Source organism: Neophocaena asiaeorientalis, unplaced genomic scaffold (genome assembly GCF_003031525.2).
Source record: "Neophocaena asiaeorientalis asiaeorientalis breed wild unplaced genomic scaffold, Neophocaena_asiaeorientalis_V1.1 scaffold5, whole genome shotgun sequence".
In the NCBI taxonomy this organism is placed as follows: Eukaryota; Metazoa; Chordata; class Mammalia; order Artiodactyla; family Phocoenidae; genus Neophocaena; species Neophocaena asiaeorientalis.
This window is the reverse complement of record NW_020174698.1, coordinates 4,421,484-4,449,394: the sequence shown is the minus strand read 5'-3', so window position 1 is coordinate 4,449,394 and position 27,911 is coordinate 4,421,484. Positions and strand designations below refer to the sequence as shown.

The 27,911-nt window shown below is 40.8% G+C and overlaps 1 protein-coding gene across 7 annotated transcripts; it reads right to left on the bottom strand.

Annotated features, from left to right (window-relative positions):
- Positions 1–548: 548 nt before the first annotated feature.
- Positions 549–27,870, bottom strand: SLC18B1 (solute carrier family 18 member B1). 7 transcript variants are annotated; one of them, XM_024759129.1, is made up of 14 exons: positions 27,656–27,870; positions 26,354–26,493; positions 19,043–19,138; positions 18,654–18,727; positions 17,784–17,931; positions 15,711–15,867; positions 11,623–11,759; positions 8,404–8,505; positions 7,001–7,092; positions 4,507–4,602; positions 2,732–2,806; positions 1,963–2,056; positions 1,814–1,866; positions 549–1,587 (listed from the first exon to the last, which is right to left on the bottom strand). In XM_024759129.1, the coding sequence occupies exons 1-14, from the start codon at positions 27,819–27,821 to the stop codon at positions 1,521–1,523; spliced, it is 1,497 nt and encodes a 498-aa protein (XP_024614897.1). In that variant the 5' UTR covers positions 27,822–27,870; the 3' UTR covers positions 549–1,520. The 7 variants fall into 7 exon arrangements, with proteins under 7 accessions (XP_024614897.1, XP_024614900.1, XP_024614901.1 ...); XM_024759132.1 differs by having other exon boundaries at positions 27,681–27,857; XM_024759133.1 differs by having other exon boundaries at positions 26,781–27,776.
- Between the last annotated feature and the right edge of the window lie 41 nt (positions 27,871–27,911).

Genomic DNA, 27,911 nt, shown 5'->3' with positions numbered 1-27,911 from the left:
TTAATGTCTCTCTCAAAGCTTCCAAAGATTTCCCTCCACCCCTGGTAATCCGCATCCCCACTCACCTTGGCCATGCAAACACAATGACCTTCCTGAAATATGAATCAAATTCTAGAATCCTCCATTCAAAAGCCAGCTCCTCTCCCCCACCCAAATCCCTCAGTTTACTAGACTCCAGCCATGTGGGCCACGGCCTTCTCTTTGACCACGTCAAGCCGTTTTGCACGTGCTAGGGAGGGCTCTCCCCTCAGAACGGCTGCCTCATTCTCATCCTTCAGAGCTCAGTTCAAGGCCTTATCTAAATGAGGATCCTCACATCTGATCAGCTCCAGCCAATTACTCTTTCATATCACCAGGTTTTTGTTTTTGTTTTCCATCATAGCATCTCCGCAAGATAACTAGAGATTCTGGTATTTATTTCTTGCTTGTCCCTTCCACTGGAATATTAGTTCCATAAAGACTAGACTCTGTTTATCTTGATCACAGCTGAATCTGTAAGATCAAGTGCAATGTCAATTCAGAGAAGGCATTCAATAAATATTTTTGAATTAATAAACAGATAAAAAACATTTATTCTACTAAAAAGGGGTGGGGGGTAAATGGGGCTACTACAGCATGAAAATGGATCAGGATGTATGAGAGTTGCACAGCAGAGATTCACTCACTTCAAACGACAGCATGGATTTTACCTGAAGTCAGAGGAACCCCTTCCCTAACATAGAACAAGCATTCCTGGGGGCTCACTTGCTCTGGGAATGGGATACATCTATTGGGAGTATGTTTTTTTTTTTTTAAATGATAGAACTAAAACAGAGACATTAAGGGAAATGAATAATATTATACCAAGCATTATTTATAAATCCAGATCCTAATTCACAGCATGTTACAAAATTGGAAGTGTTAAGTAATATTATTCTTGTATCTTTCACACAAACAAAAGTTTTAGAAGAACTGATGGCCAGGGTATGCAATAGAGTTTTTCCATGGTAGGCTGGAATTTTGCCTTTTGAACAAAAACAAAAAAATCTTAGGACACAGAGAAAGCAAATATTTTAAAAACTGATTTCACAGTAATTATTCTGTATATTTTGAGTTATCTTTATATTATTGTTAAGCATCTCAAATCAATTCATTTCTTTCCCTGTTAATAAAAAGGGTACAGTCACAGAATCAGTGCCCTCAGAATAAAAAGTAAACAGAGGAAACAAAACACCTAGAGTCAGTAACATCCTCAAGGCCAAATCTGGTCACTCAAAACCAAAAACTTTTGTTGATTTTCAACAACTCTTTGCATACTTAAGGTTTCAAATACGGCTGGTTCAGCAGGCCAGCTCTTCAGGACAACAGTATGTGCAGCCCAACACAGGATCATCCAAAACTATGTTAACAATTTCAGGATGCTGGTGTGGAGTCCATGGAGTTTTGTGTGTAAAAATTAGGAAAATCCTTCCAGCGATGAAGTTCAAGGCCAGGAGCATCCATCTCCCAGCCCCGTATCAGTAGGCATCCCTAAGGTAAGGCTACGTTTCATCAGGCAAGAGAGCAGTCTGTTCCTCCTCTGTGCCGAGGCTATTTTGAAGTTTACATCTACGTTGAAGGAAAGAAAAGGCCAACTTCAGTATTTCTCACCTTAAAAAAAAACTCAGTACCTACATCTCTATCCAACTATTTCCGTAAATGTGTCTATCAAGTGATGAGGCTTAGAGTGCCCAGAAATCTCCAGAGTGGAAGAATGGATGTAAAATGGTGTCTTTTTTCCACTCCCACAAGCCAACTTTTAAAGGGAGAAAAAAACCTCAAGAGTTGACCATACCTCCTTCTTCTCCTTGAATGCTCCAGTAGATAAAACAAGCCCATCACTAGTCCCTTTAACACAATGAAAGGTACTGGTTAATGTCAATTATCCAAGTCACATTTCTCCATAAACATAAGGAAAATGAAAGTAAAAGACTAATTACTCACACTTGTCAGAGCCCAGAGACCCTGCAGAGCAGCTGCCCATTCAAAACCAATTTTCTCATACAGAAATCCTCCCAGCGTTGGTCCTACAAAAGCACTAACAATGAAAAGAAGAAAGAGGATAATAGTGCAAAAAAAAAGTTACTCCTTATAGGCTGCATGACTGCTTCAATTCATTATATTGAAACTATAAACACTAACGAAAAAAGCCAATTCCTGGACAGAGCATTAGGTGTAAGAAAATAATTCTACCTGATAGTGATGATGTTTAAAATTTTTAAACAATCCTAAAATTATAACTCCTTCTGAAAATTTTTAAAAGATGACATACATTCAAAAGAACCTTTATATTATTCTCTCTACTCTTCTAGATATTTGTATTTAAAACAACTCAGTACACACTTACTGATGATAGCTACATGGCCAGCATACAGTTATCCCTCTGGTATAGTAGAGAGTTAAAAATAAATACACAAATGAATGAATAAATGAATACATTTCAAAACTGAGACAGGCTCCTGTTAAAGGAACTTTAAAATATCACTTAAATAAGACAAAGTATATGAGACCATTTTGATTATGTATTAAAACTGCTGGTATAACCATTGATCTTGAAGTCAGACAGCTGGATTAGAACTGTAGCTCTGCCCTAAGTGAATTATGTGCCTTCTGGCAACTCATCTGACCTCTCAGTGTCTCAATTTCTTCATCTGTAAAATGGGGATAGCATTTTCCAACTTGCAGGTGTGAACGAAATTTAATAGCTACTCACCCAACTGACCACATTGCACCAAAGAGACCTGACACAAGTCCCACGGTACTTAATCCTTCTTCAAATCCATTTTCACTGCAAAGAGAAACGAGTGTGTCTGTGGTTAAAAGGGAAACCTGCGTGAAACAAAAGAATAGTGTATGGTATAAAAATAAACCAGGGATAATCTGGATAAACCCAACAGCAAGAACACTCCATTTCTAAAATAAAAAGCTAATCTCATTTGAAGATATTACTCTAGTAATATTTCCTCCAGGGTTTTCTAAAAATACTTCTACTGCATATATAGGATACAATATTAAGAATTGCGACCCACTTGCATTAAATGTTTATTAAAGTATATAATTAACTAAGAAATTCTTCAAATGAGATGAACAGGTAGAGAGAACGATGGGCAACCTTTAGAAAATACAGAGGCAGCTCCTCATTGCTTTGAGGCTTGTTGAACTGACAACAGCAGAGCCATCAGTGTTCTCCCTGCTCAAGTTCACTTTGTGTTCTTCATCTTTATGCTTATTAAACAAAAGACTGATGGCCAAGTGACAAAGATACATTTGGTCTTCTTCCCCATTTCCGGCACACACCTCCTAAAACCCGTGTAATTTCTTAAGTGATGAAAGCCATAAAAAAAATGTCTTTTGTTATGTTAACGAGATGACTTTGGGACTAGCACCCACAGTGCCTGGAGAACCAACATATGATTAGAGGGCTGGAACTTCAAGCCCCACACATCCCTCCCCCATAGAGAGAGGGGGTGGAGGTTGAATCAACCGCCAATGGCCAATGATTTAATCAGCCATGCATATGCAGTGATGCTTCCATAAAACCCCAGAAGGACTGAGTTCAGAAAGCTTCCAGCTTGGGAAGCCAGAATGCTTCCATGTGCTATTGTGCTGGGCCACAAACTCCACAAGGACAGAGGCTCTGCTGCTTGGGACCTTATCGCCCTATATATCTTGTCATCTGGCTGCTGATCTGTATCCTGTAATATCCTTTGCAGTAAGCCAGTAGCTAGTGAGTGAACTGGTTTCCTGAGATCTATGAGCTGCTCTAGCAAATGAAGAGAACCCACGGAGGGGGTCGTTGGAACCTCCGGTTTACAGCCAGTCGGTCAGAAACATAGGTAACAACCTGCATTTGAAACTGGCATCTGAAGCAGAGGCCACTCTTGTGGGACTGCGCCCTTAACCTGTGGGATCTGGTGTTATCTCCCGGTAAATAGTGTCAGAATTAGTTGAATTGCAGGACACCCAGCTTGGTGGTGTGAGGGAGGAAAAACCCACACATTGGAATTGCTACTAGAATCCATTTACCTGGTCACTCTGTGCCCTTGTGTGGACCTCCTCTATGAGAGGGAAATGATGCTGAGGGCTTCCCACTGCGCTTTGGCTTTTTTTTTTTTTTTTTTTTTAATTTATTGAAGTATAGTTGATTTACAATGCTGTGCTAATTTCTACTGTATGGCAAAGTGCTTCAGTTATACATATATATGCTTTGGCTTTTTAGAAGTATACCTATACCGAGGTGTAAACTAAGCCAAGCCTCTATCCACAACCCATTTTACCTATCATTGTATTAATATTACTATATATTATCATTTATATCATTGTAGTTTTGCTTATACTATTTATATCACAATATTGCATGACATGAAATCATGAAGATTTAGTATTGTAAAAAAATATCCAACATCCTACAAAATGAGAAATTCAAGGAAGCTTGTGATGTTTATTGCTAATCACGATACAGTTCTTCAAGCCATGGAAGTAACTTACTGTGCGCAGCTGAGAATCTCTGGGAAAGTTGAAATTAAACTCATTGCAGCAGAGATACCATTTATGACTAATATCAGCACCAACAACCAGAGCTGACTGCAAGAGAGTTTGGGAGAAAAATTAACATTTAAAGAGACAGCAAAGCTTCACGCCAAGGAGGGCAGGCAGGATCTGAGACAAGTTCGTTTCACGGATGACATGACTAGTCTGGTCCTTACCCCCTTCTGATCCCATTTTGTTCAGTGAAAGCACCTTTTAACTCCTTGCGTTTTTGAGGGGGGCCAACGATCAATTTCTCCTGCTATCCCAATATCTTTGGTCACACATGTCACATGCCCAGAGTCGACCTGCCTTCTTATCACCATGTAAAAGCCTTTCAAAGTTGGTTAAAATGTCAACGTTAATGTTGCTCCTTCAAGCACTTGGCTTTGAAATTCCACTGACTGAAAAATGGCACAGAAGAAAAATGGTAAAGGAAGTGACAGGAACCTGCTACGTGTTCCATGTCGGGCCCTACGTCAGTTACTTCATATCCATTATTCTACTGAATGCTTGAGGCAACCCTGCCATGTAAGTCTGTTAAAAATGATTAAGGAAGACAATCTAGGTGATACAAACAAACTTTATTTAACACTTCATGAAGTGGATGGTCTCATTTTGGAGAACTGAAAAATGGGATAGAAGGCAGGAAGCTTTTACAGGATAAGGAAAAAAATACAAGGAAGAGGGGCTTCCCTGGTGGCGTAGTGGTTGAGAGTCTGCCTGCCGATGCAGGGGACACGGGTTCGTGCCCCGGTCCGGGAAGATCCCGCATGCCGCAGAGCGGCTGGGCCCGTGAGCCATGGCCGCTGAGCCTGCGCATCCGGAGCCTGTGCTCCACAATGGGAGAGGCCCGCGTACCACACACACACACAAAAAAAACAAGGAAGAGAACAACAGGTAATATCTGATTGTCTGGGGCCACGCAGTCCATCTTGTTTGGGGTGAGCGGCCCACAGTCGGTGGCTTGGCGTTTGGGGGTGACTGGGTGACAGGATAGACTGCTTTTCTGGTCAAGAGGAACATTTACAGGGACATGAACGTTTTCTAAGTTTTGGTTTGCTGACATGGAACCCTGGGCTGGAGTCACTCTATCTTGAGCCTAGAAAATTATTTCAACAGTACTATTATTGCTTTTTTGGTGGATAAGAAAACTGAGGCTCTTGGAAGTTAAATTATTTGCTCAAGTTCACATACCAAGGAAGGGGCAAAGCCCAAATACAAACCCAAATCTGAAAGACTCTGAAATCATTCCTTTATCCATATCATGTTCTGTCCCAGACGTACCTAAAAAGGTCTAAGTAGCTCATTTTATTTTAGAAAATAAATGATAATAAACAAGCTTGGGCTTCCCTGGTGGCGCAGTGGTTGAGAATCTGCCTGCTAATGCAGGGGACACGGGTTCGAGCCCCGGTCTGGGAGGATCCCACATGCCGTGGAGCAGTTAGGCCCGTGTGCCACAACTACTGAGCCTGTGCGTCTGGAGCCTGTGCTCCGCAACAAGAGAGGCCGCGATAGTGAGAGGCCTGCGAACCGCGATGAAGAGTGGCCCCCGCTTGCCACAACTAGAGGAAGCCCTCGCACAGAAACGAAGACCCAACATAGCAAAAATTAATTAATTAATTAATTAACTCCTACCCCCACCATCTCCTTAAAAAAAATAAAAAATAAACAAGCTTTATTAAGTAGCTACCATATGCTAAGGATGATACAGAAACTAAAATGATTTAGTTCCCTCCTCAAGGGGCAAGAAGGAATAGAGAAAACAAAAGTATATTCTAAGAACTATCAGCTAAAGGTAGATAACAAATGCTACTTTTAAAATAAAGTACAGGACTTCCCTGGTGGAGCAGTGGGTAAGAATCCGCCTGCCAATGCAGGGGACACGGATTCGAGCCCTGGTCCAGGAAGATCCCACATGACGTGGAGAAACTAAGCCCATGCGCCACAACTACTGAGCCTGAGCTCTAGAGCCCACGAGCCACAACTACTGAGCCCGTGTGCCACAACTACTGAAGCCCGCGCGTCTAGAGCCTGTGCTCCGCAACAAGAGAAGCCACCACAAGGAGAAGCCCACACACCACAACAGAGAGTAGCCCATGCTCGCCACAACTAGAGAAAGCCCGCGTGCAGCAACAAAGACCCAACGCAGCCAAAAATAAATAATAAATTTTTAAAAAATTAACTAAAATAAGGTACAAATGTGCAATTGAAATACAAAGGGAGAATAAGCATTTTTATCATTTGATTCAGATTTTACGCATTCCTGTTTGCCTAGACCACTGCTAGCATCCAGTAATACTGTCAGTAAAACAAACAATTCAATATAGTCCTAAATCTGGTAATTATTTAAATAAGATTCAAAGATACTAAGCATATCAGTGTTACACCAAAAATTTTTAAAATAATTCCTAATGTTATTTTGCCACAAATTCAAAAGAAGAAAAAAAATTACCTCTTAATGTGCAAGAATGGGGCAGGTCCTAAGAGCATGTAGCACCCTGCGGTGATTAAGTTTCCAAAAACGAGAAGCCATTTCCTTAGATGCTGATAAAGAAAGACCACAGAAACTCTTAGAGGTAAAGATCTTCCATAGTTCAGGAAAATAAAGAAATCATTGAAGAACACAAGTCATGATATTAAAAAATCCAAATACATTGGAGAAAACAAAATTTTACATGTAAGAGAAAACAGGTAGGTGGTAAACACAAAAGCAAGTGCAATATACCCCAAGACGGGGGTTGAGCAAAGGACAAGTATTCCTTGGAAAGGGATTGTATTGTAGATTTTGCACATGATAAACTGTTCCAAATATAACAATTTAAAAAGCAGTCACCACAAGGAATGACCAAGTAGATGCACTATCTAGAAAATTCACATTATTAAAAAGTACCAGATAAAATGTTTCCTTATAAACTACTCAAACACAGGCTAAAAGTTATAGGGGTACGGTATCTGTTCAGTTATATAAGGTTATGCCTTAAAACTAAGTTACAAACGCTGTTTAAGACACTTGCTTTTTTCCACCTGGATTACCAAGTAATCTCCATGTAATAAGTCTTCATAAATATATACCCATAGCTAATTAAGAGGGGAAACACAAAAATAAGCACTAAAGTCATAGAAGCTTGAGACCTGGCTAACAGTACTAGCTCTGTATACTAGTCATCTGGACTGAATGGTTTAGACCTAGTTAAAGGAGACTAGAAAGGATTTTCTGTCAGGATGGCTATGGGATAACTGAGGCATATTTACACGACCAATCCTTTCACTCCCACAGAAAAACTAAATTCTATCCTCTCAACTTGGTCAAGTCCTAATTACTTTTGGGGCTCTGCCCTACTTATTAAGGTCAAACCACTTTTTTGCATCAAGGGAACTTTTTCCTTTAGAAAGTCTAATCCAAGAGTTTTTCAACAGTTTTAGCATAAGACTCCTCCTCTTTTCCCAGATGAAGCAATTAAAAAGTGAACCTGTTCAGGGTGATGGCAGGTTGGCACATACTGAGACCTCACACTGGAACCTCTCCATCAGCTTAAAAAATTGAATATATTAAAATTTAAATGTTCTCACTGCTCTCCACCCCCCACAAAAAAGGTAACTGTGGTGATGGATATGTTAATTCACCAGGTGGAGGGAATCCTTTCTCAGGGTGTATGTATACCAAATCACCATGATGTATACTTTAAATATCTTACAATTTTATTTGTCAACTATACCTCAATAAAGATAAAAATTTTTAAAAACTGAATATTTTAATTCTAATCAGTGGACCTCTAGAGTTCAGGAAGTACAGTTGGACAATCACCAGTCTAGACATACAGAAGTAACTCTTAAATATCGATAAAGCATACATACTGGCATTTCATCACTGAGTAGGCCCACCAGTGGTGAAGAAATGGTGTAGGATAGTGCCAAACCCAGGAATACCAGTCCCACATATCCAGCTGGTAAATTAAACTGTAAAAGAAATCCTGTGTTAAAGTTACATGGTTAAGTCATTTTTTCAATAAAAATCTATCTTTTCCTTCTACCATTTCTTCAGCTCTTACTCTCTGCCATGAGGCTACTACTAACAGTCAGCAACCTTCCTAATTTTTGTCTTACTTTTTTTTTTTTTTGCGGTACGCGGGCCTCTCACTGTTGTGGCCTCTCCTGTTGCGGAGCACAGGCCCCAGACGCGCTGGCTCAGCAGCCATGGCTCAAGGGCCCAGCCGCTCCGCGGCAAGTGGGATCCTCCCGGACCGGGGCATGAACCCGCGTCCCCTGCATCGGCAGGTGGACTCCCAACCACTGCGCCACCAGGGAAGCCCTGTCTTACTCTTATAAACGGATTACATTTTCTCTATAGGGGAAAAAAACCTAACCACAGGTCAGAAGTCCTGGATGTTTTTGATTTGTAGCATTTGACATTAAATATAGTATAATTATCCTTCTATGAATCATAGCATTTTTACATGTCAATCAGTGCTTTGCAAACATTAGTATGCACAAAAAATTACCTAGAGAACTTGTGGGTTTTTTAAAAAATAAATTTATTTATATTTGGCTGCATCGGGTCTTCATTGCTGTGCACGAGCTTTCTCTAGTTGCTGCGAGCGGGGGCTACTCTTCCTTGAGGTGCGTGGGCTTCTCATTGTGGTGGCTTCTCTTGTTGTGGAGCACAGGCTCTACGTGTGTGGGCTTCAGTAGTTGTGGCACACGGTCTCAGTAGTTGTGGCTTGTAAGCTCTAGAGCACAGGCTCAGTAGTTGTGGTGCGTGGGCTTAGTTGCTCCGAGGCATGTGGGATCTTCCCGGACCAGGGCTCAAACCCGTGTCCCCTGCATTGGCAGGCGGATTCTTAACCACTGAGCCACCAGAGAAGTCTGGAGAACTTCTTATAAGAGGTTCTTGGACGCCAGCCCTTGAATTTCTGATTCAAAAAGTCTGGGATGCGGCCTGGGAATGTGCATTTCTAACAAAAATCCCAGGTATGCTCACTGCTCGCAGACTGAAGTACACTGGTGTAAAAAACCCTGACAATAATATCTATTCTATCCATCTCAAAGAGATATAAATTTCTAATTAAAGAATTAGATGGTATGACACATTTTAAAAGGCTTCTAAAGTAGTAAGCTACCTCATAACTCTGCTACTGTTACTGTTACCAACATGATATAAATGCCTTTCTTGATTATCTGAGTTGCTCTCATTTTCCTTAATTTCCTTAACTAATCCTTAATTAAGCCTATGAGATCTACTTATACATCAGTATATGTTTGAATAATTTTAATGACATAACTCAAGCTAAAAATCAGCCGTTTAAAGACAGTTGCAAGATACAAAAGTCAGAAATGTCCTCTTCTGATTTTACAACGGGGGAGACAGGATGGAACCCTCCTTCCCTAAAAGGCTGAGCAACTGGACAGCAAACAGCCAATACAAAAAAACTGTTAAGAAGGCAGAAGAAGGGCAACAGGAACAAAAATGGGATAGAAAAACCAGAAAGTACCTTTCTAAGGATTTTTTTATAAGTTAGACATGAGCAACTTGGGTTTATGAGAGATTGGTTACAAATTTTTTTTCATTGTTTGGACACACTTCTTAAAAGAACAGAAAAATGACTTAAAGAAACACGTTGTTGGCTTCCCTGGTTGTTCAGTGCCTGCCAGTGCAGGGGACACAGGTTCAAGCCTTGGTCCAGGAAGATCCCACATATTGCAGAGCAAGTAAGCCTGTGTGTCACAACTACTGAGCCTGTGCTCTAGAGCCCACGAGCCACAACTACTGAGCCCATGTGCCACAACTACTGAAGCCCACACAGCTAGAGCCTGAGCTCCACAACAAGAGAAGCCACCGCAATGAGAAGCCTGCGCACCGCAATGAAGAGTAGCCTCCACTCTCTGCAACTAGAGAAAGCCGCGTGCAGCAATGAACCCAATGCAGCCAAAAATAAATAAATAAATAAACTTATATTTTAAAAAAAGAGACACGTTGTTGATAATGTGAATGGGATGTGTCACCATAAATACAAAGTATTTTTCTTATGCATTACCTCATAGATGCTCACTTCTTAAGTGTGATATTATATTATTTTCCAAAACTTGGGTCCGGCACTAAATTAACAGTCCCCAAGTTTACCTGTGAAATACCCAAAACTGTCTTTACTGACTTGAAGGGGTTGTGTTTCTGGTAACAGTGCTTTTTTCATTCTAAGGCCTCAAATAAAGTGAGTATGGACTGCAGCTAGTAGATTTCTGTCTTTATAAACACAGATTAATTCTCCAGGATAATTAACTATCAGACTTAGTAATTTATTGCATTATTTATTAATAATCTTTTTTCAAAAATATCTAAGAACAAATTGCTATAACATCAAACTTTAAAATTCAGTATATAATTTTCAGCATTAAAAAGATGGAGGGCTTCCCTGGTGGCGCAGTGGTTGAGAGTTCACCTGCCGATGCAGGGGACGCGGGTTCGTGGCCCGGTCCAGGAGGACCCCACATGCCGCGGAGCAGCTGAGCCCGTGAGCCATGGCCGCTGAGCCTGCGTGGCCGGAGCCTGTGCTCCGCAGTGGGAGAGGCCACAACGGTGAGAGGCCCGCATACCGAAAAAAAAAAAGATGGAGAGAGATTCTTGGTTCCTTTCTCTCATCTCAGATTAATATAGCCCACAGTCTTTTGAATATGTATGCAATAGACTAAAAAGTAAATGGACCGAGAGGGGATCTGTTAGAAAAGAAGGGACACCTCACATTAAATGAGCCACTAAGTATCCCAAATGCCTCACTGGAATCAAAACAGAGGAAAGTATCCTTATTAAGCAGCCAGGATTTTGCCCAAGCCAGACCTATGATGACTCGAGCAAGGCCTTGGAAAAAGGAGACCAGATGAAAGGTTTCTTTCATTTACACCAAATCAGACCCCTAGTTATAGGGACATCACAGAGGGAAGGTACAGGCTGTCTTGGTGAGTAGCTCTCATTCTGCCTCCTTCGTGAAGCCACTCCTAGGATTTTCCATCAAGCAGGGCCCAAGAGCAAGCAATTATGTCCACCCGCTACAATGTGGAGGTCTGCATCACCAGGCTACTCACCTTCTCCAAAACAAAGAGGGACAGTGTAGGATCAAGGAAGCCAAAACCTGAGCTGAGTGAGGTAATGACGAAGGATATAAAGGCAACCTTGGGTAAAATGATGAGTTTCCAGAATGAGTGTTTCCCTGGATCAGACTCTGTGGGGTAAAAATAAAAAAAGAAATTAGAGTAATGAAAATTGCTTAACTTTATCTTTCAATCTATTTTGAACAGTAAAATTGGTAAGGTCACCTTTATCCAGTAATCAAAATAAACACACTTTTGAGTTTGCCTAAAATTTGCATATAAGTTATTCAAACCTAGAGGCCATTTCAGTGTTCTTAAAAATAATTTCTCTAGTTCAGAAAGAATCAACTGGAATCAGAGTGTGAGGAGAAGAAGCAGTCTTGGTTACGGGTCATAACCTAGAAGTCAGTGAGACCTTCCCAGATGGGGTAGAGAATATGTAAAGTTTGATTTGGTGCATAGGAAAAGCCAGATGCTTTATCGGGGAAAAATGTGTGTGTGCTGAGGAGGAATCTGAGTTAATCAAAGAATACAAAACAACTTTTTTCTGCTCGTGAAAAAAAACACTGGATTGAAAGGGATGCTCGGGACTTCCCTGGCAGTCCAGTGGTTAGGACTCCCTGCTTCCACTGCAGGGAGCATGGGTTCGATCCCTGGTCAGGGAACTAAGATCCTGCATGCCGTGTGGTACGGCCAAAAAAAAAAAAAAAAAAAAGAATGAGATGCTACTGAATCATGTGTACATTCCATTTGGCAGTAAAGGTCAGTTGAACAGCAACCTCATGTCCTGCCATTCCAACAGCAACACAACTTCTGCACCGTCCCAAGCACCAGGCATGGTTGTTTCCAAGCCGCCAATCATATCCTACAACTCCCTTCTTTTTCCCCTGCTAATTTTTCAAGTTCTATTCACTCTGTAAAGTCTGGCTGTGACTCTAATTAAGCCACAAGTTTTACCTCTGTTTCCTACTGCACTTCTAATCTATACCATGTAATTTAGCACTTAAACTGTATTTCATTTTACATGGTTTACTACTGTTTGATGACCTTCCTGTCTTCCAACTAATTTACTGAACAAAATCTACGCTGAGTCAGATACCACGCAAAATGCTGGGCAGACAAAGGCAAAGGAGACAAACCCAGACCCTGACCTCACAGAGAAGATACAGTAAGGCGTGGAGAGAGCTAGGATGGAGCTAGGAGGGTATGGATTGGAGCATATGAGAGGGTTGCCTTAAAAAAACAGGGAAAGCTGTTTAGGAAAGAATTTCCAAAAGTAGTAATATCTAAGTTGCTGCCTAAAAGATGAGCTTGAGATGAACAAGCAAAGAAGGAGGAAAGAATAATCCAGGCATATTATCCAGGAATGGCTCATTCCAAGACTCAGAAGTGAGGGAAAACTATTCTGTTTGAGGAAATGAAAGAGCAGAAGCAAAGGTGGAGGACGGAAATGGGAGGGTAGGGAAGAGAGATCACATTGGAGAAGGATGTAGTGATAAGATTATGCAGCACTTGTAAAATAGGCTAAGAAGCCCGGGAAATCACTAGACACTGCAAACAAAGACTGAGGATCAGATTTGTGGTTTAAAGAGACCCCTCCGTGGTCTCCTGGGAAATGCAGACAGGGGGACAAGTTAGGAGACTGTGCACTGAGCCAGGCCAGGAAGCTCTCTGAGGGCCAAATCAGCACTGACATATCCTCATTTCTCCAAAAGCACCCACCACAGTTCATTACTCAATAAATTCTTGGTGAATAATGATCCAGTAGGGAGCAAAGTACCAAAAAAGCATAAAGTGTGGTTCAACTATTTTAAGTACTACACTTGGACTTTGTCAGGATATGAGGGATAAAGTTAAACTGTGGTGTTAGTTTCTTAACTATTAGCCAAATATTCAATGATGAACCAATTGTGAGCCCAGCCTAGGATGTTTAACTACAGATCTGACTTAGAACGGGGGTAGGCACCACCATGTGGCTCAGTGTGGCAGTGCCAGCAGGGAGACTTCACTGGGTGTGGATTTTGGACTGTATATTACAGATGTTTATTAGTCACCTTTAAAATATAAATGATAAAAGATCAACTGTAATCAATTACATTTATTATGCATATAGAAGGTATTATGGATGTATGGTATAAGACAAATTATTATGGCATAAATGGTCCCTTTCTCTAAATCCAAAGTGGGAAAGGGGATTATCGCAATAAGAACATACAGGAACGTACATGAAAATGAACACATAATGAGTTTAACTAAGCTGTTGATGAAGCCCAAGTAGGTGATACCTACTTCCAGAGGCACGTGACAAAATCACCTGGGAAGCTTTTCCAAGCTACTCAGGTATTCTCTCTGCTTCCTCCAATTCTGATACATTCTTCTTGGAGGGACAGGACTCCATGGTTGACAATGCCTGCCACAGGAAACTGCTCTTAGAGATGAGGAAGTGGTGTGGCCCTCAGGTGTGAAGGGGCAGGAAAAATGCAGAGCAATGTGGCACTAGTGACTTAGCATTTAGATCATTGATTGAGAAGGTTCAGAAAAACCTCCCAGAAGAGGTCATACAAATTAAGTTTTGAAGGATGAGTAGGAGTTAGGTAGAGTAGAAGTGGGAGATAGTCCAGCTCATGTGACTCCCCTGCTGACACCTAACAACAGCTCCTAGCGGCTTTCAGGATAAAGCTCTCATTTCATGGATTTAGGGATTTTTATTAAGAGGATTGTCATGTACTTGACTGTGTTTTAAAAATATTTCTTTAGTGCAGTATGGAAGAGGTGACTTGGTGAGCAGATATAAAGGATGAGAGAGAGGGAGGGACCGAAGTTGACTCTTAGACACCCAAACCTAAAGCTACATTGTTCATGGGTCTAGAAGCAGTTAAATGAGTGAGGTGGAACTTATAGAACAAAATTCCATCAATATCATCAAAATAAAAGAAAATTTAATTTTCTAGCTTCTATCTATAAGCTTTCCTAAAACATTAATATTTAAAGGGACTCAATGGGAACCCCTAAATCAATATTTATACCCTTAACATTATCAATTTTTGAGATTTAAAAAAAATACCAGATTTTTCCATTCAATCTAAAGAGAAGATCCTTCTTTAGATAAACAGAAAGTTTGCCAAACCATTTTAAATGCGCAAAAGATCTAAATAGACATTTCTCCAAAGAAGATATACAGATTGCCAACAAACACATGAAAGAATGCTCAACATCACTAATCATTAGAGAAATGCAAATCAAAACTACAATGAGGAATTACCTCACACCGGTCAGAATAGGCATCATCAGAAAATCTACAAACAACAAATGCTGGAGAGGGTGTGGAGAAAAGGGAACCCTCTTGCACTACTTATGGGAATGTAAATTGATACAGCCACTATGGAGAACAGTATGGAGGTTCCTTAAAAAACTAAAAACAGAATTACCATATGACCCAGCAATCCCATTCCTGGGCATATACCCTGAGAAAACCATAATTCAAAATGAGTCATGTACCGCAATGTTCATGGCAGCACTATTTACAATATCCAGGTCATGGAAGCAACCTAAGTGTCCATAGACAGATGAATGGATAAAGAAGATGTGGTACATATATACAATGGAATATTACTCGGCCATAAAAAGGAACGAAATTGGGTCGTTTGTAGTGAGGTGGATGAACCTAGAGTCTGTCATACAGAGTGAAGTGAGTCAGAAAGAGAAAAACAAATACTGTATGCTAACACATATATATGGAATCTAAAAAAAAAAAAATGGTTCTGATGAACATAGGAGCAAGACAAGAATAAAGATGCAGACGTAGAGAATGGACTTGAGGACACAGGGCGTGGGGAAGGGGAAGCTGGGACAAAGTGAGAGAGTGGCACTGACATATATACACTACCAAACGTAAAATAGATAGCTAGTGGGAAGCAGCCACATAGCACAGGGAGATCAGCTCGGTGCTTTGTGACCACCTGGAGGGGTGGGATAGGGAGGGTGGGAGGGAAAGGCAAGAGGGAGGAGATATTGGTTTCCTACAAAAGCATAAAAATACTTAAATTTAAGGTTCTTAAAGTGAGTAATATATAAGGCCTTACCATAATTAGGTAAAATACACATGTTGAGGGGAACCATCAGCAGAACTATGCATCCCAGAAGAATGAAAGGCACCTCATAGCCAAAGGATTGATACAAGAAGCCACCCAAAGGAGGCCCTAGTACTAGACCCAGTCCAGAAAAAGTCTCAAGACTTCCCTACAAATGGGAAAACAAAAGAAAATTGAGTTAATATATTTTGTTTGAAAAATGAACAAAGATTTAATGGGCAGGATCTGAAAAAAATTCTATCCACTTTACAATTTATACACATACCACACACACACCCAAGATGGACCAAAAATTTAAACATACATATTAAAATCATATAAGTACTAGAAAAATTAAAAATGAGAGTTTTTTGTTTTCTAATCCTTTTGGTGAGGTAAATTTTCTAATTATGACATAAAAACTTAGAAGACACAAAAGAAAAGACTGATAAATCTGATTACATGAAAATATGAAAAACTATGAATGGCAAAAAAAAAATCAAAAGACAAATGAAGAATGGGGAAAAAATATTGACAAAGGACTAATTTCCTAAATGCATCATAAGAGCAACTACTAATCAATGAGAAAAATCAACAATTCTATGGGAGGAACTTCCCTGGTGGTGCAGTGGTTAAGCATCTGCCTGCCAATGCTGGGGACACGGATTGGATCCCTGGTCCGGGAAGATCCCACATGCCGTGGAGCAAGTAAGCCCACACGCCACAACTACTGAGCCCACGAGCCACAACTACTGAGCCCGCATGCCACAACTACTGAAGCCCACGCACCTAGAGCCCATGCTCCACAACAAGAGAAGCCACTGCAATGAGAAGCCCGTGTACCACAACAAGCAGTAGCTATTGCTCGCCGCAACTAGAGAAAGCCTGCGTGCAGCAACGAAGACCCAATGCAGCCAAATAAATAAATAAACATATTAAAAAAAAATTTAGAAAAAAGAAAAAACACAATCCTATGGGAAAATGTTGTAAATAGACTGTTGACACATAAAATGAAATACAACTAGCTCTAATGTGAACTGGCCATCTCTAAGTTGCAGGACAGCAAAGGCACACTCCAAACATGTTTTGCCACAAAACCTTGTCTTACAGAGCATGTCAATGGATTAGCATCCTTCTGAACCCTTCTTGAGAAATGTAAACAGTACACCTGTTACAGTGGCCACCATTGCATGGCAAATGACTACAGAACCTAAAGTGAATCTATACAGATATATATACATACATATATATATATACTTACATGGGTGTATAAATATATGTGTACATATATTTAATAAAAGTGTGAAGATTTATATTTATACAGCAAACAGTTTACCTGAGTATCAAAACTTTCAGACTGTAGTATTAATATGGGTAAATGGGAGAATCCTTGGTACTGAGCTGATTAGACCCTGAGGTCTCTGAGGGTGGTGCCTGCTCTGCGATGCAAACCAGGAGTCCTTCGGGGATGTCTGGGTTCAGAGGAGTGAGCTATGGGAAAGGCTAGTTGGGATCAGGGAGACAGCAGCCAAGAGCTAGGACAGGAACCTGGTATGTCACTAATACCTGGTGTCGAGGCGCGGAAGCAATATATGAGAATGTACGCCAATACGATGCTACCAGGCTCTGGATTTTTTTGGTAAAATGAGAGGGTGCTCCTCAGACTGACTGCACAGAAGCATTTATGGACTTCAGAATGATCTCTAAGGTCCTTTCCGTGAACCTGGGAAAAGTGGAGGAAGGACTCTAGTATAAATCTGCTTCAGGCGGCCTAGCTACAATCTAGGCTATAGAGAGACAACAAAATACTATTAGAGAGGGTTTTTTATTTTTTAAGGGGTAAAAAGAACATTTGGTTTTGCCCATTCAGGGGCTTCTAAGCCCAGGAAGAGCACCTAAGTAGACTAAGGGTATATTTATTGACAGCCTGCTGCTACAGGCAGAAATTGGGGTAAAAGGTAACAAAAACAGAAAGTAGAAAAAAGGCAGGTCTAGAAGAATGCGCCCCAGGTTTAACTTGAAAGGCCAAATAAATATTTTAGCCTACACTAAAAGGAAAATAGGAAAAGTGTATAAAATACCTACCATTACTGTGGCCACGTTATTTGGAAAAGCCTTTGCAAGGATAGAAGAAGACGCGGTTATTGCTGCAGCAAAACTGATTGCGTCGATTATTCTCACTAGAAAACACATAGCAATAAACACGGGTCCTTCTGGAACTTGGTCCAATACACTAAAAAAAGAATAAGATGACTCTCAAGTGCCAAATTGATTTTGATTCTTTTTAACTGTACTCACTGAAAACAATAGTACCTCAACCACAGTTATTAAAATAAATCTCTTTAGAATACAAATTTTTTAAGAGTTTCTTTGTTATATTTTTAGTAGGAGGAATCTGAGTCATAATGACAGCCTCATTGCGCTTTTTTACTGATATATTTGATGCCCTAAATAATAATACTAAATAGGCCTTTTGAAAAATGTAGAGTCACTCTGATAAGAACATATGTAGAAAGCCTTCTTAGTTTTAGGTCTCCCCCCAAACATAAAAAAAAACACAGGAAGAGGAAAGCATAAACCAGGAACCTGAGAAAGATTTCTGATGACATTATCTTAACATTTGTATCCTTATGTTCTTCAGCTGATTCTTTAGGTAAGAAATTCACCTTTCTGCTTAAGCCAAAAAGTTTTTGTGACTCAGAAAAGGGAGTTAAGTTTCTGTCTCTCACGATCACAGGAGTCCTAAAGAACAGATTCAGCAGCCGGCTTAATGGTGATCCCCTAGAGGACTCTTTTCTTAAGATCAATGTCATTCATTCCATTCACTGTATCATTCAACTCCCTTCAACATTAGTCACATGGTATTGACTGATTTACATAAACCATTAACATTTTAAACTGAAGATAAATTATGAAATCTGTTCAAGCTCCCAAATATATCAGAACATGACTTACCCAAAGAGAACTGTAACTCCTCCTGAGACAAACATTCCTGCTACAAACATAAATTTTGCTCCAATATGTACAAGCTATAATAAATGTCAAAGAAAAGTGTAAATTGATGACTGCTACAAGTCTATAGTGACATAAACAAATCCACTGTATCAGGAAACAAAAATTTGGGGAAGATATGTACAGTTAACAAAACATTATAAGTCTTTAATGGAATGACAACATGCGTTGCTTACAAACATGGAAGAAGTTAAAAATCAATCAACTTTAAGAATGGGACTGTCAACTGAAGCACGATTCATAAAATATAATGGTGGTTATTTCTGTATCAGTGGAAGTTCTAGACCAGTAAATTAGAATAACTCATTACACAATTTTAAAAAATTACTTACATATTTTCCAAATACCAAAGATGCCAGCAAGTTAAACAAAGCATAACATCCAAAGATCATACCAATAACTGTATTGCTGGCTCCTTTCTTTTCAGCCTTTAAAGAAACAGAAAAGAAAACAAAGTTTGAAAGGCAAATTAGCACCAATATAGAAAAATGGAGCTATTAGATCAGAGCATCATCTTCTTGTAACCTTTATCTGTAGAGTAATTTCAAAGATTATTATTTTAAAATAAACAGGGTGAGGAAGGAAAGGAAACTATTAAACCTAGTCTCTGACATGAAAGTAATTCACTCACCAAGCCTATAAAAAATTGTTAGCTTTACGATCTTGAGAGAAAAAAGAACAAAGCTGGAGGAATCACACTTTTTGATTTCAAAAATAAGTTACAAGGGTACAGTAATTAAAACAGTATGTTACTGGCATAAAGACAGACATATAGAACAATGGAACAAAATAGAAAGCTCAGAAATAAACCCACATAAATATGGTCAATTGATCTTCCACAAGTGTGCCAAGGACACACGATGGGGAAGAGATATTCTCTTCGACAAATGGTGTTGGGAAAACTGGATACCCACATGCAAAAGAATGAAATTGGACCCCTATCTTACACCACTCACAAAATAATCTCAAAGCAAATTAGACTTAAACATATAATCTGAAACTGTTACACTTCTGGAAGAAAACAGGGGGTGAGGGCTTCTTGGCATTGATCTTGGCAATGATTTCTTGGATTTGACACCAAAATCTTAGGCAACAAAACAAATCAGACAAATGGAACTACATCAAACTAAAAATCTTCACAGCAAAGGAAACAATCAACAGACTGAAAAGGCAACCTACAGAATGGAAGAAAGTATTTGTAAACCACCTCTATATAAGGGGTTAATATCCAAAATATGTAAGAATCTCCTACAACTCAATAGTCCAAAAAACCACCACAAAGAACCTGATTTAAAAATGAGCAAAGAACGTGAACAGACATTTCTATAAGAGATACAAATGGCCACCAGATATATGAAAAGCTGCTCAAAATCGCTAAGTGTCAGGGAAATGCAGATTAAAATCATAATGAGATATCATCTCGCACCAGTTAGGATGGCAAAAAGACAAAAGATAACAAGTGTTGATGAAGATGTGGAGAAATTGGAACCTTATACACTGTTGGTGGGAATGCAGAATAGTGCAGCCACTATGGAAAACAATATGGAGGATCCTGAAAACATTAAAAATAGAACTACCATATAATTCAGCAATCCCTCTTCTGAGTATATATCCAGAAGAATTGAAAGCAGGGTCTCAGATATATTTGCACCTCCCATGTTCACTGCAGTATTATTTGAAATAACCAAGATGATATAGAAACAACACAAATGTCCATTGATTGATGAATGGATAAAGAAAATGTGGTATACACATAAAATGGAATATTATTCAGCCTCAAAAAGAAGGAAATTTTGGCATTTGCAACAACATGGATGAACCTTGAGGAAATTATGCTAAGCGGAGTAAGCCAGTCATAGAAGAACAAATGCTACATGATTCCATTTATATGAAGTACCTTGGGGCTTCCCTGGTGGCGCAGTGGTTGAGAATCTGCCTGCTAATGCAGGGGACACGGGTTCGAGCCCTGGTCTGGGAGGATCCCACATGCCATGGAGCAATTGGGCCCGTAAGCCACAACTACTGAGCCCGCGCGTCTGGAGCCTGTGCTCCGCAACAAGAGAGGCCGCGATAGTGAGAGGCCCGCGCACCGCGATGAAGAGTGGCCCCCGCTTGCCACAACTAGAGAAAGCCCTCACATAGAAACGAAGACCCAACACAGCCAAAATAAATAAATTAATAAACTCCTACCCCCAACATCTTCTAAAAAAAAAAAATGGGCAGAAGACCTAAATAGACATTTCTCCAAAGAAGACATACAGATGGCCAAGAGGCACATGAAATGCTGCTCAACATCACTAATTATTAGAGAAATGCAAATCAAAACTACAATGAGGTATCACCTCACACCAGTTAGAATGGGCATCATCAGAAAATCTACAAACAACAAATCCTGGAGAGGGTGTGGAGAAAAGGGAACCCTCTTGCACTGTTGGTGGAAATGTAAATTGATTCAGCCACTATGGAGAACAGTATGGAGGTTCCTTAACTAAAAACAGAATTACCATATGATCCAGCAATCCCACTACTGGGCATATACCCAGAAAAAACAATAGTTCAAAAACACACATGCACCCCAATGTTCATTGCAGCAGTATTTACAATAGCCAGGTCATGAAAGCAACCTAAATGCCCACTGACAGATGAATATATAAAGCCATAAAATGGGATGAAATCAGCTCATTTGTAGAGATGTGGATGGACCTAGAGACTGTCATACAGAGAGAAGTAAGCCAGAAAGAGAAAAACAAATATCGTATATTAATGCATGTATGTGGAATCTAGAAAAATGGTACAGATGAACCAGTTTCCAAGGCAGAAATAGAGACACAGATGTAGAGAACAAACGTATGGACACCAAGGGGGGAAAGTGGATGGGGGCATGAACTGTGAGATTGGGATTGACATATATACACTAATATGTATAAAACAGATAACTAATAAGAACCTGCTTATAATAAATAAAATTAAATTTTAAAAAAGGAGAAACACACAGGAGGAAGGTTTGAATGCAAATCAATTAAAAAATCACTTTGCTGGTCAAAAAACTCAAGAACAGGAAGCTCCTTAAGCTGGCACATGAGTCATCCCAAGGACTGTTCAGTGTGGTTCTCTGTTTCTGACACCCACTCTCAGCTACCCGACAGTTCAGAGAAGATGAAGTTTCCTTTCCTGACATCAATAACACAGATGAAAGAAGCTCCCCCAGCTCCCGACATTCTCTCTGTTCTCCTGAAACATTTGGAGTAGTTTATTGCCCATCGATGATCCCTATTAATATTTGTAGCCTATTCTATCAGTGAGCTCCTAAATTTGCTACAAATGATATAGTATTTATTCTAAATCTACTTCTTTTGAACTTCAAATGCTACTATTAGTTGTGATGTACAAATGAATAGACAAAAGGTTTGAAAACCTTTTTAAAACCCTGGAACTATGGTAGATCCTTAGATCAGGTTCTAGCTATAACCATGTAAGGGGTTAAAATATGAGTTTAATTTCTTAAAGATAAGATTGGCAACTTGGCATACCATGAAGCACTAAGCCTGAAACACACATCTGTCCTCTCAGGCAGTCAGGAATCATTTACCGAGCACCTTCTATGCATCACGCGTGGTACCCAGGAGCCAGCAGTGAATAGCTATGGTCAGAAGATCCGACTTAGATTCATCCTTCTGCCAGAGCTTCAGCTCTTCCACAAATCACTTTACTCTGAGTACAGAAATGCATACACACACTCCCTTTAAAATCCGTCCTCGACAACAGCCATAATTCTATTTCTTTACCTTTTCTCCCTAACTACAATTTTAAGATAAAAATTTACTTTATTGCTTCCCATACGAAGTTATGATCATCATTCAAACCTTGTCTTTTAAAGAAAATGTTCTTCTTATGTTATTATGTCTCTAAATAAACCCTACAGTTCTCAAAGCAGCATACCAGAGGAAATCAGATAGGTGAACCCTACTTTTCATGGCTAAACTATAGGCAGGAAAGGTCCCCTCACTCTAGGAAGCACCCCCTACCTCTGAAGTGTGGTCCCTAAGTGCCTGGTGGTGGGAGACAGTGGAGAAGTTGAACCCAGAGCATTGTAGAAACTGCTTGGGCAGGATTTCAGCCCATAATTCTACGAGACTCAGGATTAGCCATTCCCCTTCCATTACTAATCATCACATGAGATAATGGTGTGGAGAAAAGAGAGATCTCACTATGAATGATGCCTTCATTGGTATCCTAGCAAAAGGTTACACTGTGTGTAGACAGGAACACAGAGTCCACATTTCTACTACACAAAGGTCAGGTGGTGTTATGGGGTTCATTGTGTCTCTCAAACTTCTTATGTTGATGTCCTAACTCTCAGTACCTCAGAACGTAACTTTATTTGGAGATATAGTTTTTGCAGGGGTAATCAGTTGAAATGAGGTCGTTAAGGGTGGAGTCTAATCCAATATTACTCGTATCTCTGTAAAAAGGGGAAATTTCTTCACAGAGACACGCGTAGAGGGAAGATGGTATGAAAGGACACACGGAGAAGTTGGCCATCTACAAGCCAGAGAGAAAGGTCTGGGACAGATCTTCCCCTCACGGCCCTCAGAAGGAACCAGCCTTGCCAATGACACCTTGATTTTGGACTTCTAGCCACCAGAGCTGTGAGACCATAAATTTCTGTTGTCCCCAGTCTGTGGTACTTTGTTACAGCAGCCCTAGTAACATAAAACAGGTACCTTGAAGGGAAGGTATCAACAAAGGGGTGAATTAAGATGTAGAAAGAACATTCATTGGTCAAGTCACATCCATGTTCTTTGCTTAATAGCTCTGAAAGGTATTTAATTCTAGAGTCTGGCAGAAAATATATAATAGTCACAGCAACTAACATTTATTGAACCCTCACTATGAGCCATGCTGTTCTATATGGTTTCTAAACAATTAAATAAGGGATGTATTTTTAGCTGGCCCCATTTTACAGATGAGAACACAGACTTGCAAAAGTTACTTGTGTCATGGTCCCAGCAGTCATGTCAGCTTCCATCTTGCACGGGTTCCCACATTCTCTGTGGAAGCAGGATGGTGACTTAGGATGTCCTAGAATCACATACCACAGCAGTAACTGAATACCACTTTTGGCATGCGGATCCTGCTTCACATTAGGACAGCAAGAACAGCTATTAAAAGCAATTTCTAGTTCACTTCTAATCCTCTGCCAAAGAAGGAGGGGGCCAGAAAAAGGCTGAGTAGAAATAAGAATCCTGTGTCAGAAGTTAAGAAGGGCCTTGGGCTTCCCTGGTGGCGCAGTGGTTGAGAGTCCGCCTGCCGATGCAGGGGACGCGGGTTCGTGCCCCGGTCCGGGAAGATCCCACATGCCGCGGAGCGGCTGGGCCCGTGAGCCATGGCCGCTGAGCCTGCGCGTCCGGAGCCTGTGCTCCGCAACGGGAGAGGCCGCAACAGTGAGAGGCCCGCGTACCACAAAAAAAAAAGAAAAAAAAAAAAAGAAGAAGGGCCTTGCTCTCCCTTGACCTAGTTAGCTCTAGCTAATAGGAAGGTTAACAGAATACGAAGGAGAAAGAGCAAGTTTTGACAGTGTGTTTGTCAACCCTAAGGCTGTTATTAAAAATGAAAAAGAAGAGCCCACTCTTCAAATCTACACCTATTAAAGTTAGAACGCTCTCTCCCCTGCCTCTTGGACGCCAAAAACTAAATCAAAAACTTCAAGAGAAAGAAAAAACAAAAAAGGCACACAGCAACAGCTTCCTTTTCCTTTGTCTGTACTCCACTAGGAGGAATCTAACACTAGGTGCCCTTGCTGAGTTCCAGCTGAACCGGGATACCCTTCTAACTTGATGGCCCACTTACTCCCGTTCTTCTCCACCGTAATTCTACAGGCTCCATCCATCACTATTTTTTTCCAAAACCAATATCTACTCAGTCTACTTACTCTGTCTTGCCCAAGCACCTCTGATGACTTCTTACTGGCTACATCTTTGCCCTGCGTGGAAGGACTCTTGCATTCGAGCACCAACCTGCCTTCTCAGATCCTCTGCTCCCATTGGACCTCACTGAACCCCAGGCCCAAGCCCCACCTTCGTCTGTGCTTCCCTAAGAACACGCTATTTACTTTGCTAATCTCGTGACTATCCCCTGCGTGTTTCTAACCTAGAACACCTCTTTGACTCACCTTAGGGTTATTCGGCCAAGCCCCTTTCAGTATTACTCCTTCTCTCCTTCCCTTCCACACCAGCCAGCCTCTCCCGTGGCAAAATTAACCATTCCCTTCCCTAGAGTCTCCTAACATTTTGGACATCCTCTTCAAGGAGATCCAAATACTCTGCAACTTTTTTTTTTTTTTTTGCAGTACGCGGGCCTCTCACTGTTGTGGCCTCTCCCGTTGCGGAGCACAGGCTCCAGACGCGCAGGCTCAGTGGTCATGGCTCACCGGCCCAGCCGCTCCGCGGCATGTGGATCCTCCCGGACCAGGGCACGAACCTGTGTCCCCTGCATCGGCAGGCGGACTCTCAACCACTCTGCCACCAGGGAAGCCCCTCTGCAACTTTTTGTTGTCATACTTTTTCACTCTCAATGGACAGATGAGAGAGGGACATTTTCCTCATCTTTTTTCCAGCCCTAACACAACCAACGCCTACCACACTCTAGGGTGGGAAGTCATTAAACCTCCCATTCCCATTCAGTAAACGGAATTGAACTGGGCCAGTCACTTAACTCCGGAATCTGTTTCTTCATTTGCAACATTATGAGATTCTGGCCATTCTGCCTATCTTATGGAGTTGCTATGGAAACCAAATGGGATAATGTGTGGGAAAGTACACTGAAAACTAAAAAGCACTTATGGCTACAGAGCTGTACTGCTTCTTTAGCAGAGAAGCCATGTTTCTCGTCTTTTGTAGCACACAGAAGGAAGGACCACATGTTATCAAAGAAGTCAGAGGACTGGGAGGGGCCCGTGCATCTTGAGGCTTTGGCAAAGAGCATGAAGCAAAACACATGGGCAGGTTATCTCCACTCAGCCAAGTCAGTATCATTCCTTCCATACTATACCTCACCAACCTCCAGATTCCAGGTGGATTCTCTAGGGGTTATTCCTTCGAGTCTGTGCCATTACCCATAGACTCTAACACCACATAAAACACTATAATTAGAAGGACCTAATCAATACTAATCAGAATTCCTCCTTGGCACAAACACTGCCACTAGATTCCATGTGAAATTCAAGTCAGAAAAGGGCATTTAGTGGACCATGCCTTTCTAATTCCAAAATATTAATAAACCCAAACTCCAGGAAACACTGTCTTCACGTAGATCTTTTGCAATAACGTTAAAATCTCAGTTATTCAGTGCACTTCCTTTTTTTTTTTTTTTTCAGTTGCAGAAACCAAACAGATGAATCAAACTACATGGTAAGCAAAGTAATCCTCAGAAGGTCAATTATACTTAGGTGAATTACTTCCCAAGATGATGTTACTTTTACTGAATTTTTTTTTCTGGTATCATATATTCTCTAAGAAGTCTTCTGTTGGCTGAAGTTCTATACATCATCTTTGCCATATGCAGATTTTTACATCCCCCAAATGAAATATTTCAAAGGCTTTTTAAAAACACTAATAGTTCATAAGGATATAAAAATGTCTTACCTCCTTGGGGAAGAAAGGTCCAAGGATAGAATAGCACATCATGGAACCTAAGTTAATGGAAGCTGCTGATATCAGTACAAAAATCTGTTCTCTTGAAAGCTGCCTGGATGTCTCCCTTGCACCTCCTGGAGGGCCATCACCTTGAAGGCAAACATGCTGCAATTACAGACATGTAATTGGGGCTACTGATCAAAGTACAGAAACGTCACTTCTGTGCACAGAAGTGCACTCAGGATAACATTTGGTGAGCTAAGGGCTATTTTGAATACAGCACATTTGATCAAATGTAACACAATCCCTGTATATCACTGCAATTTTCAAAATATATCACTTTCATTTACATACTAATCCCTATTAGGATTTCAGCGCACAATTTATCAAACCATCTGCTTTGTTTTGCGTTCACCATAAGGTCTATTTCTTTCACCTTTAATAGATTCCTTCAAGAAGAATGAGGCCACAGGGTGCTCTCCAGAGTACTGTTCTCTGAAGTATAGTGTGCTTTCTCAGGTTACTAGCTTCATATGCTACATGGACTCAATCACATTTTAAGCATGTCATGTTAGCGGTTTATTAAGAGGGTACTGTTGAAGTCAAGTGAAGTTTAAGTAGGAGAAAATAAGCTAAATCATTCAACTGGAGAATTAATACTTACAATGGCAGCTCCTGGAAAGACAAGTGCCATAAATCTGTAAATCAGTGTTTTACAATAATTACAGGTCTTCTGCATCAATTAATTTAATACTTATTCCCAGGGCTAAATTTCCATTTAATTTAAAGACACGAGGTCATTTACTCAGTTCCAAACATCCAGTAAATCTATTTGCTATTTTTAAATTAAATGGTTTTGAGATAAAAGAAATTTAAGTAAGAAAAGTATATTTGAATTGCTCTATTTTTTCAGAGGTTGCTATTGCTGTCTAGAAAAAGAAATCTGTGCAACAGGAGAAAGTCTTAAGAATCTGTGTAAAAATTTTGGTAGTGGATGAGGAAGGGAACTGAGAGAAAGTTAAAGGGGCGAGAGGGACAACAGTGGGGCTCGTTTTCGTTTGTCTAACAGGCACACTTATTTGAATGCATTCTTAAACACATAGTACTTAAAAGTAGAGCTACAGAGAGAAAGTCATTGGAGGCCACATCCGCGCCACCCCAGGGCGCAAATTTTAACCCTTTCCAGAGAGAAAAAACACGCTGACCCGAGCCCCACTGCCAGGCCCCTCCTTTTCGAATCTCTCGCAAACAAACCACGCTAAAGCTAATTCAATTGCTGTTAAAGAGACACGACCCAAGCCACAGAGGTACATCCGTTCTCGCTGCTCTCTGTAACCTCCTGGGGGGCGTGGGCCTTCGGGGTCCCCCGCCGAGTCCATGGGCAGTGCGCGGAGTCCTGCGCCGCAGCTCCCGGGTCCAAGCCCGCACCCTCGGACTCGACCTTGAACGAGCTGAAAAGCGGGCGGCGATTGCTCATCCGGGTCCAGGCATCCCGGATTCCCTACGGGTAGCGCCCCCGGGAGTTCCACGCGGCCCTAGAGGATAGGGAGGAGCTCCGGGAGGGGGT